Source organism: Heliconius melpomene, chromosome 12 (assembly GCF_056956725.1).
Source record: "Heliconius melpomene rosina isolate 202511_hmr_F chromosome 12, ASM5695672v1, whole genome shotgun sequence".
NCBI classification, from domain to species: Eukaryota; Metazoa; Arthropoda; class Insecta; order Lepidoptera; family Nymphalidae; genus Heliconius; species Heliconius melpomene.
In genome coordinates this window covers 16,540,017-16,557,105 of record NC_140400.1, presented here as the reverse complement: position 1 = coordinate 16,557,105, position 17,089 = coordinate 16,540,017, and the positions used below count along the sequence as shown (strand labels likewise).

General features: G+C 35.1%; 1 protein-coding gene across 11 annotated transcripts in view; it reads right to left on the bottom strand.

Annotated features, from left to right (window-relative positions):
• HDAC4 (histone deacetylase 4) overlaps positions 1–17,089 on the bottom strand; it is a 59,903-nt gene that overhangs the window by 36,033 nt on the left and 6,781 nt on the right. For 2 of the 11 annotated variants that reach the window (XM_085195383.1, XM_085195378.1), the window contains exon 1: positions 15,159–15,466. The exons of 3 other annotated variants lie outside the window; for them this stretch is intronic. In XM_085195383.1, coding sequence (XP_085051509.1) covers positions 15,159–15,195 — 37 coding nt within the window. In that variant the 5' untranslated portion in view covers positions 15,196–15,466. Of the gene's footprint in view, positions 1–2,549; positions 2,690–3,106; positions 3,345–15,158; positions 15,467–17,089 lie in introns of those variants that run through there. 6 more of the 11 variants (XM_085195372.1, XM_085195381.1, XM_085195375.1 and 3 more) reach the window with 5 other exon arrangements.

Genomic DNA, 17,089 nt, shown 5'->3' with positions numbered 1-17,089 from the left:
CTAAAGTACAGTTAAGTAGGTAATGTGTGGCCCACTAATACATATATTCGTATTTCTAAATATGCAATCCAATACTCTGCAATCCGTCTGTGAATCCTGTTCGTAAAGTGTGCCAATAAGTTGTGCACAACTGATCCATCACGTTTCCGGCATGGGGTCAGTGGCCCGCCGCTCCGACTCGCCTCTGGAACGCTGACTGGTTCCAGTGCACCCACCGGTCATACGGAATACCTATGGAATCCAACGATATTAACTTGACTGACTTTTTTTAAGTGTTTTATATTGTATTCTAGCAGTTCCAAAGTCAGTTAAAGTAAAGAACGACGAACGAGCCACACGTTTTGACTAACCTGTAGAGTACATCGACACGACAGTATCACGACGTGTATAGTTGGAATCTTAGCTCTACACTTTTTGAGAATGCGAGAAAATTTTGTGATAAGGCACTTCGTCTCACCACTCATTTCGTGTTCATTTTAAAGCAGTCGCTCTTTTATGTTAGTTATGTATATAAACTTCGCAAATGATAATCAATGAAATTTTATAATTTTTTCACCAGTTTTAAAGAATATTAAAGTCTAAGAATATTAAATTACATACTTAGAATGATTGTATATCACCGAGCCTATCATAAACTATGGCCACTTATGAAACAACTTACCTTACCAGCCTACTTAAATATTACTTTTTAACTGTATTATTATTCTTTATAACTTATTTCAATAAATACTTACCACTACGGACACTTGGTCCGTACCCTTTTTTATCTTATATCTAATTTCATTCATTACATTATTATTTATATACTAAATTATTACCTACCACTCGCAACGCCATGATAGTAAGTTCGTATTCCATTCATTGTAACATATATTATATAGAAATAAATGCGACTCTCCATTTTTTACAACATTCATATTTAAGTATAATTGTTTGCTTGGGGAGTTATGTTATGTCATCTACAAGCAGTGAGTACCTGACTAGTAGTTAAATAAAATAATTTATTTAAATGATATAAAATATAAACTGTCCGAGGTAGGTACTTTAGTGGATTGCACAATAGCTTTTTTTTTGTTTTTCTTTCTTTTTTAAAAATTTCAATATATTTATGGAGCATTGACGTCAATGAACTTTTTTGCATAATGTAGGTACCTACCCACCTGTAAGTTGCAACACATTCGGCCATGTGTTTTTTTAGTATTACGCAAGGTTTGAAGGTTATTTGGTCAACACTTAAATTTTTTAAATATTTCTTGATATGATAAAAGTCAATAAATCCTAGAAAATATTTACTTACAATTGTAGCTAATAAGTACAGAGCAATATCTGTTGCGATAAGAGTGTTTATGAACCGTTTAATATACATATAGTCATTATCGCGACATAATTTATTTCTGTTAACTCTTGGAATATGAAACGATAGTATACATCTATTTATAAGACGACTCGTGTGATATATATATATTTAAACAGACAACGAACAGACGAAACTAGACACTCGAAATTAGCAAATTAAATTCCTACTGGAACGAGAATAAACGGGATTTTCAATTTTACGTCAAAGTCGAAGCAACCTAGTTTTGCGACAATCATTTGATATTAAACTACCCTCATCAACTAATAAAAAAATAAGCTTCACGCTGTATCCCGCACACATTAACTAATGTTTACATATTTTATTCACTTCAAACACATAAACAACAATTAGGTACAACTACCTATTATATTGCTATAAAAAGAAGGGCCGACGACAACGTATGCTTCAGATAGCAGAGCATACGAGCGCCACGCGACCGCTTCATGTCTAAACAATCAAAATCAAATGACGTCTTATCAAATGAGACTATTTATACAAATGCAATTAAAAATAACGCCGCAGTCTCTATATACAGTGACTGTGCTAGATATCTGTTTGTAGGGAATGGCCTTTTGGTTGGTCAAAAATTGCATTTCAACCGCATTATTAGTATGAATCAAAAAAAGACAACAAAAAGGAGTAGATAAAAAATGGCTTGAACTATAAAGTTTCGTGGTGTGTCATTATTAAAAAAAATCCTCATGTATTTATTACAAAATAATTAAAAATTTGGAAAACATACAGCATTAATTATGAAATACAGTCTCCTCTTAGTGATTTCTTTTGCTACAAGTGTGATTGAAAGCTATAGTTATGAATTTAAATTCATTCGAAGGAATGTATAATATATTCATTAACTGCATCGTGGAAATGTAAATACATTTCCACGTGCAACGTATTGTAAATACATTTCCACGATGTAGTTAATAAAAAGAGGGCGACGACATGTCTATTAATATTTGCAATCACTTCGTAAGTTCGTAGTTTACAGTAATAATTAAAACGGACCTAACATAAAACAAATTAATTTGTATTATTTTGTTTTCTTTAGCACACTCACTCTTTTCCGATAGTTCCCTTGAACTATCATTTCATTTGTTACTAAGGTAACCAATTCCAAAGGTTTGTCTATATTAAATTTCTAATTATAATTCTAAAACATATTTAATAACAGTTCTCCTCACTTACCAACCTTTTCTAAATTCCAATTTATGTCATATTCGGTGTATTAATATGAACACACATCTATTTAGATATATTGAGCAAGTGGCACAAGCTACAGCGATATAATCTTAATACAATTCTAAAAGTAAGTGGTGACAACACACATGAAGTAATTTGCGGCGATATCAACCGAAGAAAATGATAAGAGCCGAACACGGATACGATACGCACACAAGCGCACGGCAGCGTGCCGACGAGTGCGCACTCACACCAGCGCGAGATAAAAATAGCAGCACCGATAACGCAAACACACCAACACACGCCCACGCACTGTACGTGAACTGTAATAAAAACATACATAGGCACGTCGAGTGCGCTATGAATAACATCCAAACTCAAATAGAACCATACGATTTGTTTATATAAACGCCTCCTAGGCCGGAGCGCCGGAGTCGAGGCAAATAGAAAGCTGTTTGCGAAAATATTGGGTCCCGACGAGATAAGGAGCCGCGATCCACTGGACCGGTACCGGTTCTGTCTAGTTCCAATAATAGTCCGAGGAATGTCAAAGGATTGCGGACTCACCTAAATTGATGACATACATGGCCTGGGAGCGCTCGAGCCGCTGAGCGCGCTCCACGGCCTGGTAAAGTCCGGAATCCACTTTAAGCACTTTGCAGAACTGTATCACAAACGGTATCCACTGCGCTCCACGCAAGCATCTTATGTCGGCCGCGGCACGACACGACGGACACGACACAACACACTGAGCACGTCGCGCTGGGTCGGACGACGGGCGGACACTGAGCGCGGGCGCCTCATTCACGCGCCCGCAGCGCCCGCGCCGCCCGCAGCACCCGCGCCGCCCGCACCTCTCTTTGGCAGAGCCATGCGGCGGCGTACGCCAGAGGCAGTGGTACTGGTTCCCGTGTAAACAGACGCCTCCTACGCTCAACTACAATAACTCTAAATTATAGTAAATAGGAGCTCTAGGTATCGACAGGTGTTTAATGACAATCGCACATGTTATAGTTAGGGAGGAGAAGCAGCAAACTCGGATATTGAATCAGATATTGACAGTTCACGGTTACCATGATGGAGGTGGTAGTAGGTAAGAGTTAAAAATGAATGAATGAACCTGAAAAAAAGCTCTTATGTAATAATCTGACGATTTGGATGTGACGCAAGCTCGTTATCGTTGTTTGAATATATATATATATATATATATATATATATATATATATATATATATATATACTAGTGGACCCGTACGCGGCTACGCCCGCTTGAACTATATGAATATTTATTAAATATATTTATGAAATTATTTTCAGTTTGCAATAGAGAGATGCGTTAAGCAAGCTCATTTTGGGTGACGTTTTATAACAACAAACTTTGCAAATCGTTGCTTAGCAACGACGGCTGTTATTAACATGTCGGATAAAATTGCATGTCAAATTAATAAGTATTTTAATATATTGGTACATATCGAAAATATTACAAATATGAGAAAAAAAAGTATCCTATGTTCATCCCGAGACCCCCAAGTATCTCTGTATGAGTATATTATCACAATTAAATTAGCGGTTTGAGCCTGATTGCGTAAAAGACAGACAGACAGACAGAGTTACTTTCGAATTTATAATATAGGTATGGATATATATATATATATATATATATATATATATATATATATACTCGAGCGCGTCAGATTAATCTATACTAATATAATAAAGCGGAAGAGTTTGTTTGTTTGTTTGTTTGTTTGTTTGTTTGTTTGAACGCTAAGATCTCTGGATCTACTGGTCCGATTTACATTGTTTTTGTTTTGTATGAAAGCTGCATTCTTCAGAAGTGCTATAGGCTATATAATATTACATTACACATATATACTAATAAATTAAAATACTTTCTAATTTGACATGCAATTTATTCTGCCATATTAATAACAACCGTCGTCGCTACGCGACCGCGTTCGTTACCGCGTCATTTTGATATTCATCCTTATGAAAATAAATATAATAGTCACTTTTAGCATTTCATCTAGATTGAAATTATATTTCTATAGAAATTATATTCTTATTTTCAAGCAGGCGTAGCCGCGTCCGGGTCCGCTAGTATATTTATATATATGGTCACACATGGCATCTTCATGCCCTAGACGTGATATCTCAAAATCAGACGATTATCTGAAGGGACTTGCTTAATCTGACAATTATTAATATTTTTTTAAACCAATACAATAAGCAAGTCAGCTTTACGTTGTATCCCGCACATAGCAGGGTAGGCCGAAGGAACCTAACGTTAAGACACTCAGTTCCCCACTTTCTGCCAAATTTTGAAGGCATTGAGTGTTGAGTAGCAGCACTTAACGTCGCTGTTTTGCCTCGACACCAGAGCGAGGAAATGGAAATATTAATTTGAATAAATATTTCATCTCCTGGAATGGAGATTGAACCCACAACCAGTCGGTTTTACAGTCACACTCTGTGCCGCTGCGCCACGACTGGCCTCAATTTTTTTATTCATTGAACGTAATCAATTGAAAAGCTCAAGAAATAGAATATAACTAAAACAATGTATGTTTGACAAATTTTAAAATAGTTGTTTGTTTAAAATAGAATACTTGTATTTATAAAAAAAAACTACAAAAAATTTTTTTTTTCAAGTATTTTTTTAAATTATTATCTTCATTGATGAGTTAGGGACCAATAAATAAAGAAAGAATGAGAGAGGAATATACGGTGAGAGGAATATATGCAATTCTTAGGTACATTAAAACTTATCGAACAATTTCTGTTACTTCGGCTTGTGGAATTTGTCATATTAGGTATATATTTTTCGTAATCCTTGAATAAAAAAAAATTAGCCAAGCTCGAGAATGTCGAGATAACGTTTTTTTTAACAACTTTGGAGCCCTTCCGCTCCTTTGCGTCACTCTCAAATTGTCAGATTAGTGGAATATACACGATTTAGCATGTAACTAACTTACCCTACCTTAATCTGATGCGCTCGAGAATGTCAGATGATCAACTTTTTTTTTACTAATCTGATCCATTATTCTAGACGCGCGGCCATGCATATGGAGCTCATATTTGGTGGAAGTACGTAACCGAGTATAATGAATCCCCAGTATCTTAATCTGCCGCGCTCGAATAAATCCCGAAAGTCCCCTCTTCGCCGCCCCTACTATTAAAAGTATTGCAAACATTAGGTCATGGCTTACGAGAATAAGATGCGGAGAACATTTTACCTGTACACGTGACAGACCTCACGGTTACAACTTCTTGAAAAAACTAGCACGACGCGACGCGGGCACCTCAAAGAAGGCAATCGGCAGAACGCATACCGAACATATGCGTTAGTATATGCGCATAAATTTAATAATCAGGCGACCAACAACCTATAAAAACTTCCTTTCGTAACTGAACACCAGCCAGTGTTTTCTTATATATTACAAAATATTAGCATAATAATTACAATTAATTATAGAAAACATAAATTAAGTTCAAAATGAAAAAAATGCATAATGCATGCTCGTGTATAATAAATCCAGGAACAACATGACATTTACACTTTACCTAATTAGGAAGCGGTCACATTATTTTCGAAAGAAAAACATTCTTGTTAATTTTTTTAAAGAATCCAAAGAATATTTAAAGTCTCTTCTGATTTAAAAAAGAAGTTTTCTGAAGACAAATTCAATTAATCTATTTTAGGGGATATACTTATAATCGTGTAACAAGGCCCCTCGTCCACATCATACCAATGCAGAGAAAGGGAACCTAACAATAAGACATTCAGGTCCGCCAGTTATTTGTCAAGCAAAATAGGGAGCAGACATCTTCCTATATACAAATATTTTTTTATTCTTTGTCGCGGCTGCTCAAGGGCATCCGACAGTGTAAAATGTAATACTAACAGTGAAATAAGTTCTCTCACGAATCGTTAGGCTCGAGTTACGAAATTATCTCAGCATAGCGTCAAAGTCGAGGCCACGCCGCGTCGCGCAGTCGTCAAATGTTTCAAGTTTATTACATTATTTGTTTTGAGACAACAACGAAAACTTTCATTGTTAACAAATTTAAAAAATATTATTTTTAATGAAATATTTAGTTAAAGATTAAAGTATAAAAGTACTTCATACTAAATCCAAAATATTTTATTCAAACTGCAAGTATCTTATCTCATCTGCTAAAACGTTATGTAAACATTACCTCGTCATGTTTATATTATTACTAGTGGACCCGGACGCGGCTGCGCCTGCTTGAACTATAAGAATATTTTCGCGTCGGACATACTCATACTATGCCTCCCGAAGGCTACGTCATTTCGAATCAGTGACATCTCCTTAATTATTTATCAAACTTCATAAGGATGAATATCAAAATGTCGCGGTAACGGTTGCGTAGCGACGCGACGGTTGTTATTAACATGGCAGAATAAATTGCATGTCAAATTAGAATGTACTTTAAAATATATTAGTTTATATGTATAATGTAATGTTATATAGCCTATAGCACTTCTGAAGAATGCAGCTTTTATACAAAACAAAAACAATGTAAATCAGACCAGTAGATCCAGAGACCTTAGCGTTCAAACAAACAAACTCTTCCGCTTTATTATATGGAATTTGGTGTCGGTGGAGAGGGGAGCTCAGATGGTCAATGCGCACTCAGCCCCTTAAGCCTACACTCGGGCCTAAAGTCCCAGGCACAGGTCTAAGATCCTCACCCTGCGATGCTGGTGAATCCTAAACTTATAAAGTTAAGAAAAATGTTTCATTGAACGCTCTAAAATTAGGAACTAATTACTTTAAATATAAATATACATTTATCGGGGAAGGTTATATTACATGACGTTAATCGTTTCGACGTGAGCCACTGTACCTGCGGTCACAAAAAAGATCACGTGATAGTACTTTGAGTACTCAATCAAAAAATTATAACAAAAAACGATAAATTTAAAATATGTTTTAAGTTCTAAGTGTGTTATATAAAAAAGGCTTTTAAAAATACAATAAACCAAAAATTACAACAAAGACATTTTACACAAGTGTCAGTAGCGAACAAACGATCGCGGCTGTCAGTAACCACATCATCGGCATATGTCTTAACAGTTATACCTTATTGACGTACGGAGTTCAAGGGCGTAACTATAGTAGATTTCAACAAATTCTGTTTTCATAACAGAACCAACCCAAAAAGGCAAATGACTAATGATGTATCTATTATATGTATTTTTCCGTATCGCAGGACAAGGTTGAGCTGTAACAAAGTAGTTCTATGTAATAAAATCTAAGAATCTAAATTACAAGTACTTCTAATTGTTGTATCATCATAAAACTTGGAACTTATGTAAAGATAGAGAGATGACAATACTTTATTATAGTATCATCAACATAGTCTGATGATGGAATTACAGTCTCGAGAATTCAATTTTGTCTTCATTGAATTCGTCCTATTAAGGTGTAAATCGTGTTTTTAATATTCAAAACTATTTCACTACTAATTATTCAGCCAAACGTTTGAACCCTGCATTGAGTGAGTAACGGAGTAATTCAACGCCGCGTTTTGTCTACCAGAATTTGTTTTTAAAAATATGTATATGTAAGAAAATATGTATATGTAAGATAATAATCGAACCACTTGTAAGGTAAGGTGTTTTCATATATCTTATATCCACAGATATAAAGGCGCCACGAGTCAAATGAAGACTCGGGCTCTATGGCGCTGGCTCTATCTTGTTATTTAACTCATCGCTACATATTATCATTTGAAGGAAGTGATAAACAAAATTCAATTAAATATTAGATAAAATTAACTAAACAGTCTAATTTTAGAAATAAAATTCTACAGATAATAATATTCATTCATAAATGTAGGTTTTGTGTAGTTTTATAATTACTTTATTATCTCATTTCTTCTATTTTAACTTAGTTTATTTACATTTTAGAAGCAAAAATGTTCTTAATATTAGGATAATATAGATCCATTAAATAATGTAGTATACGTATGTAATTTTCTAAAAACAATCCACACAATGAGGTTAAACATCCAATATGGTCGTATCGACGAGTCGAGCGCCCGCGCCGGCCGCGAACCCCGATCGTTCATGAATCGTTTATCAATGAGAGAAGTGATAACTGCATGATTAGGACAATTGTTGACTAGTATCGTGCATCGCGATAACGTATCCATAATTAAATATATTTTTTTTATCTATTTCATTAAAAAAAACTAAGTGTTGATTTTTAGGGTTCCATACCTCAAAAGGAAAAACGGAACACATAAAGGATTACTTTGTTACCTGTCTGTCCGTCTGTCAATCGCTTGTGTGTGTTAATTCTTGTAAGTCAACGCAATAAAAGATATGAGCGTTTATGCATCGCTTTTGCTGCATTTTGTAACAAATTCGCCGCATAATCAAAACCTAAGTGTGAGAACTTGCAGTACAAATATAGGAAAAAATCCTAAATGTGATAACTATAGATATTTTTAACATATCTCCCCTGCTAATAAAAATAATTATAATTATAAAAGAAACTATGTGAAAGAAAAATGAATAACAATAATTATAAAAGAAAAATACTTTTTAGAAAACGCATAAAAATTTGAACGTAGCAGCGTTTGAACCCGCGCCTCTTGGAGACCGTCCGAGCGCTCTGACCACAAACCCATATAGCCATAAGTAGAGCATACTTAATACATGTAAAAACTGTATTTAGCAAATTTAGACATTATAACAATATTAGAGTCATAAATCTTTGTCTTATCTAATCTGAACATAAGCATTCATTCGAACCCACTCGCGTCGTGAGCACAGTCAAACATTAGACAACTGACCAACCTTGGCGATATTTATCACATCATTATAAATAGCCAAACCAATATAAAAGCAAAGCGGCAACTTCGTATTTCATCCTAAGACATCAAACTATCATCAGATATTTAAAGGCGATGAAACAGCGGGTCTAGCCGGCGCCCAGCACCCTGTCTCGCGACTGTATCGTTACTCACACGTTGCCGTTACCGGCGTAAAGATTAATAAGACGATGTTTACTTTTACTATTAACTGACTCAACCCTTGACTGGACGCCTTCCGGCCTGGAGCCTAGGACAAAAGAGGGAACACTAATCATTTGCAAATATAAATGCATAATAATAATAAACTCACTTTATGTGAGGCACAGCGTCTGATTGTAAGATCGACGATTATGGGTTCGATTTCCATTCAAAGAAATTAATTATTGCATGACCGATGGATGTCGGATGCAGGACATGAGAGCCCATGGACTAACCATATTACAGACCGTGCATAGTGGAGTTTACCGACGTTCCGTTCCGCTTAACACACTATGTCTCAATTGAGGCGGAAAAGTGGAGAATGGAATGTCTTAACATTGCACCTTCCTCTGTCAACTAAATAAACGCCAAAGGATTCAAAAAAGTACCTAATGTTATATATAATTCATTATCAATTTATTCATTACCAAATTACTCAGTTAGAATTATTTTATATTAAGACTAGTGGGCGCGCGCAGCTTCGCCCGCTTATTTGCACCCTTAGGGATGAATTCTAAGAAACCACGAAACACATGTTCAATTAAATATTTTTAAGAGCCTGTATTTATTTTTTTATAAAAATCGGTGGCAATTTAAAGATTTTTCCTTACAAACTTTCAACCCCTTATTGGCACTCTTAGGGGGAGAATTCAAGAAAACCATGAAACGTTACTTACTTACTACTTTTAAGAGTCTGAATTTAAAATTTTGTAAAAATTGGTGGCGATTAGATTTTTCCATACTAACTTTCAACCCCTTATTTGTACCCCTAGGGGATGAATTGAAATGAGCCACGGAACATGTATTCAATAAAATATTTTATAAAATTTGAAACTTAGAGTTTCAAATTTTATAAAAATCGGTGGCGTATTAAAGATTTTTCCTTATTTGCACCCTTAGGGGAAGAATTCTAGAAAACAATGAAACATGTGTTCAATGAAATACTTTTAAGAGTCTGAATTTCAAATTTCATTAAAATCGGTGCCTATTTAATTTTTTTTCCATACAAACTTTCAACCCCCATTTCACCCCTTTAGGGTTAAAATTTTTCAAAATCCCTTCTTAGTGGATGTCCAGATTACGAAAGTAAACATCTGTCCAAATTTCACGTTTCTACGCACAGCGGTTACGGCTGTGCGAGCGTCTTACCTCAGTCAGTGAGGACAAGTCCTTTTATATATATAGATTAAGATTACAAAATATATTATAGTACTAGCGGCCCGCTCGCGGTTTCACCCGCGTGAGCTATGTTATTATTAATTTCTGTCTCCATGACTACGTCCTAGTGACGTCTATGCAAAATTTGAGACTCCTACGAGACTGAGACTTGTAGTAACGAAGTTTCATACCAACTTTCGACCCCAAAAACAACCCCTTAGAAGTCGAATATTGCAAATTCCCGTCTTAGCGAGCACCTACGTCCTATAAGTAACTCCTATACAAAATTTGAGATTCCTAGCACATGCAGTTTCTGAGATTTCGTGATGAGTGAGTGACCTTTCGATTATATATATATAGATATAAAGATATCTAAAAGAATAAAATTCAAGTTCCCGTAATGACAAATATGCTTAATAAAAATTGTTAATATATCGTTTAAATATAAAAATAGATTGACATATGAAATACATAGGACACATAATAATATACACCGATATTAGAAACAAACAATATTTTTATATAAAAAAATCTTTCTTTAAGATATGTCATATCCTGAATAATATTCAAATAATTATTGCGCATTTAAAACAACGTACATCGTTACAAATTTGTAATAGGTAGTTATTAGATAAGTACGAAAATATAGGTTATTTCAGGATTTACAGGAAAAGACAGCGCGTCATCGCAGGCGCCGGTGGCGGCGTAGAGCGCGCCGTCTGACACCGGCGCCGCGCGCTCAAATAACTTATAAACACAACTCAACACTGTTAAATAATTTAACTTAATCGATAACATACGTGATGCAGACCTTGAGGCCAATGTTCAAGGGCCTCGCCATTATAACTATTTTTAGAATTCGAATGGTGTAATTATTATGAAGACTATGACAGATGTTTCTATAGTGATAAGATCCATTCTACAGAAGAGAAAAAAGAAAGATAATCGAGTACAAATAGGATTATAGACCAATAGGACAAATAAAATAAAAAAATCGATTGCTTCATTAATAAAATTACATCTACTATCTAAAGTAAAGATATTAACCTAAGATGTGACCATCATTTACGACTTGTATAAAAATAAGAATAATAAAATGTATCCGGTTGAATTCGAAAGATTAAATTATATTAATCATTCCTATAAACCTAAGACAATCCAACCACAAGAATGTCATCTACAATTTGCATACCAACAAAAGGATGCGGTTTTATACAAAAAGTATTATAAAAAGTGTTATTGTAAGTCTGGGCAGTATCTATTTTGTGTCCGCGCTGGTGAATCACTCTGGGAAATCCAACTTCCGAGGTGTAGTTGTCACCGCTCCTGCTGGCTCTGAGCTTCGTGCGTCAATGTTGGCCTAAATTAACTTTTTTGAACTTGTTTATTTCTAATTTCCGCGTCATATTGTAGTTCGTTGTAATTAATAATATTCTATTGATTTAGTAGAATACATTAACATTTTTGGTGTGTGTACTGTGTAACATTGACAACACGTTACACACAATGTTATGTTGCTTGACCATGGACCATTGACCATATCTAATTACAATATCACTTTTTTCTATCACGTAGGTACTATCGCTAATGATATAGATAGAATGAATAAAGCGCCAAACTTGCTTGTGGTTTATTATGTTTTTTGAAGTCATCTAGTTCTTTTTTTTGTCTTTTACTCTCTTTTTATAAAAACGGAAATACCTCACGTTATATTAAAATTATTAATAGACTGAATGTTGAATGATGAAATCTGAATGTTCTTTCTTTCAATAATTACTATAGCTATTATAGACTGAGATCCGACCGTTGAATCCTGCATATACGAGTTTTCTTAATTAAACCTATATTAATGAATAATACATGATCAGTAGAACAGATTACACCTGGGTTGCCTGGAAGAATCCTGCCGCAATCACCTTTAATTACATTTTTTCGTAACTCGTTTTTGGAGAAAATTGCACCCATACGTTTTTTATATGAATCGCACATCATTTGAAAGATAATCGCATAAGGAATTGGAAAATTAAGGGTTGCCAGCTCTTAGTCTGCCGCAAGTCTAGGGTTGCCTGGTTTAAACATGTCACTAAATGTTAATAATTTGTACTCATGTGTTTGGCCATTTGAACACGTTCTTCTTCAAATTCACAGTGACATCCTCGCTAGTATATTCCATTCTGTGTATCTCTTCATTGTGCATTCGGTCAGCTAAACTGGCTGGCTAAGCATACCCTACGAAGACATCACATATTTCGGTCGGTTTACCCGCGTTTTGCTGCCGTATCACAGTGTCGGTACCAGCATTGCATTGTGTACAATAAAAAGTGCAGCTATGCTCACGTTTCGCTAGCTGCCGTTAATCCTGTTGCCGACAACAATAGGCCCTTCTAAATCCATTTCGTAACTTCCGTCTCTGCAAAATATACTTCCCAGATTTCAATCTCACTCATTCACTTGTCCATTCTTAATTATTTTTTTATTCAATATATTTTTATATTATAATTTTAGAGTAATCTTAAATCAAAAATTCTATTATTTTCACAATGTTTGATATTTACCTAAAACATTTAGACAAGGTATATTTAGGAGATTTCCTTTGCGGGCATTGTTGTAAACGGTATCTCTCAGCCAAACATAATATACCTACAATATATTATTCCTTAGATTACAGTGAACCGTCACAAAATCTTTTCCTCTAAGGTTTTGAAAATTAGAATTAACATTTCTGTTGAACAGAGGAAAAGAGAGAGCAGATATTTTTTCCTTTCTAAGTAAAATCTAAGCAATTGAAATAGTAGATTCGTCAATGAAATTGCACCTAAAAATGTTTTTTTCTTTATCGTACTTTATTGTCAACTTTTCCCTCAGTTACTTTAGATTATTTAAAACGAAACTGAATTGAGGGATGTACTCTGCCAAGTACACTTAAAAAACAAACCACTAGCATACAAGCAAACACACCTCGCACTGAAACATAAAAAAAATGGGTAAAAATGTGTAAAGTCCAGTATCCTTAGAAAAATAACAATCAACGTAATACAATTTGTGAGACAGGTTATAATAACCAGAGCAGATATTACTTAAATAACTAGTTTGAAAACAAAGAAGTCGTGCGAGACGTATTGTTTTAAGTGTGGCCCGGTAGCTAAGGCTACGTTCTACTAGTTGAGGTACGTGTACTCTGTGTTAGTCCGCGTCTAGATCGTAGCTGGAACCATCGTGATGGGTTGCCATTTGCCAATGAAAGAGGAAAAGTTTAACTATACTGTACACGAGTAAATATATAGTAGTAGATAATCTTCATATCATCACTTGACAGTTCCAAGAACGCGCGAGCGTGAGAAGAATACCATACTATACTTATTACCTTAACACTCATGCTGGGAGGAGTGTAGCAGCAAAATACTTTTCCGTATGTATTAGGCACATCTACATGCTTTTAAAACCGTCGTGCCACAGGGGCAAATGTAAACGCGACGATCGTGCCACCCTGGAGATTGAAGTATTTAATATGTTTATTTCTTCGCTCTGGTAATAGCAGGGTAGGTACAGCTGTATCCCGCGCGTAGCAGGGTAAGCGGAGTCCCGACGACCTCAACATCTCAACGGCCGTATACGATAGAGACACATCGTAATTAAGATGATCGGGCGTATCCACAAATAAATTGTTGATACGCCCGATGCTCCGATTGAAATATAAAATAAGTAACGAACATAATACTCCGTCTAGAGCTAGACACAAATCATAATCATTAAAAATATGAACCTTGAAAGTTGAAGCGCACCTTGAACTAAGTAATTGCCTTCTACATATGTACATAATAAAATAGTGGTAATGACCGTCTTGTACACTTACACACATATTTACAAGTCAAATTTTATTGAAATTCTTCATAGTTTCACGTTCTTTATTTCAAAAGGTTTAGTTATATTTTATAATAATAATAGCGGACGGTGGATATTATGTGCAGGATACAGCGTATCTAAAGCTAACAAAATGTAATAGGTACCTACACTTATTCAAGTTTTAATTTATATTCATACATAGGCTCTTACGTTACTGAAAGACTGACAAAAAATGCAGATGAAACAGATGAACATAGAAAATTTAAGTAAGATGGGGAGCACTAGGAAAAGGTTTTTCAAAATTTGTACGGGAACGGGAACAAACTGAATTTTCTATTTTATGTCTAAAAGTTCTCGCAAGCAAAGTTGCGGGCGACGAATAGTTACATATATACACGATGCTCCGAAAAGATCTAATAAACTTAATGATTTCGTTATGCTCAAGAGAAGTAATCAAAAACCAGAAGGCAAATGTCGTGCAAAAATACGCAAAAAATATACCACCTTGGAATTTTGGAATTCGAGAAAAAACTAAATACAACCAGGTCGAATATTATTTACACAGTGTTTACCTGTAGTTGATACATTTGGGCTTGGATTGACTGACATTGTGGTAGAGTTCAGTAAGGTCTTCACAGCACTGTCACAAAATAAATTGACATACTACATATAGATACTGATATTATGTATACATCTAACAAATACAACATAAAACAATTCATTCAATTTACAAGTAATAATATTTCACTAAGCATAATATTCTAAGGCCATAAACTAGATCAAAGTTATTCAGTAAACAACACTACGGCAACTGTTTGTATGTAATTTGTGGGATATAATATTTGTATTTAGGTGTAGCGCAAGACATACGCTCTCCCCGGCGGCTAGGCACCAACTGTCGCGTACCGGTTGCCAGGCGCTAGGGTGGGGGTGGGGGTGGTGGAAGGAAGCACAGCCTCCAGCCTACAAAATTATGTAAGGAGGGTTGATGCTATTTTTAGAGTTAAGGCGAACACGTAACTTCGTGAAATTTACAAATGTTTTAAGCTGAGTGAGTGTTTCGCGGTTTCTTTCCCCGGTTTCGCAAAAACCGACCCCCAATATTTGTTGGATTGAATTAGATCAAATTGCATTCTACAGTGGCTCTACCTAAGTGGACATAAACATAGAAGAGCACATTTAAAATTTTACTTGTGACAGCAGGACATAAAAACTTACCATAAAATAAACACAATAAAAAGCTATTATCATCTATCGAAGAGTAAAATCTGATAAGCGAAGAAGCGTAGATATAGTGCCTACAAATGCACTCTAGTGGGTATCCGGGCGAGAGGGCCGGGCGCCTCCCTCCACGTGCAACCCACCCACCGCCCGCATTTAATTAACTCCTACAGAAACAATAAACGTGTCTAACCGACAATAAATACTTATGTACCTAGTGTTAACTCAAATTTATTTGAAAAAACAATTTAAATGTACTTCTTATATGTCAGAGCAAAATATATTATAATAATTTAAAACAATTTGCTCTATAACAGTAAATGAAATGTCTCTGTGGCTGCTCGCTTTTTGCGGAAGGCTGGATGGAAGGGATTCTATCGGGGTTCTGGAGGTATCTGAGATTGTGGCCAATTTCATACAAAATACAGTAATAACAATGCAGAAATGCTGGTTGATTTAAAAGCTTGATATACATTAATTTCAGTTTGATACATCCACGATCTCTAGACAAATGGTCATGACAGACGGACAGACGGACAACAAAGTGAATTTATGTTTCCGTTTTGAAGTAAGGAACCCTAAAAAGTAAGAAAAATCTATTCAATAACACGTCAGTTATAGTAGACATGTAGGGAGCTATGCATGTTTGACGACAGACATAAAAAAGGGGAATTGAATGCATGTGCAAAGCAAATCATTTTGTCCATATATGTACTAACGAGACCTTGCGCTTGCTATTCTTCGATCATTTATGTAATGTTGCAATATATGTATACAAAGAAACAGGAACAGTTATAAACAATATACAGTACAAGCCTTCCGCTCTCGGCTTTGTCCGCGTTCTATCTTGGAAAACGATGATGTTTCATATAACATTTTGCACCTATTAGAGGTGGATTCCCTAAATATATTTTTAAAAGCTCAAAATAAAAATAATATATCGAGTAGGTAGGTAGGTAAAAATAATATATCTGCAAAATTGCAAGGTTCAGTGGTTTGAATTGTGCGTTGATCTTTGGGTGGTGTGTACCTACCTACATATAATGTGTCACCTTATAGCTTTTATATAGATACAAGTACAATATAGACATCGATTAAGAGATATTGAGAAAGATGTTATTGTGAGGAAAATAACGATGTATATTCTCAGATAGGTTACTCAGAACCTATTATATCATACGTCATCCTCATGTTGAAGGTTGAAGGACAAACTCCAAAGTTATTGGGTACTACTCATTCATCACTTACTCATTGTCTAGGATTATCTAATAAAACTTTAAAA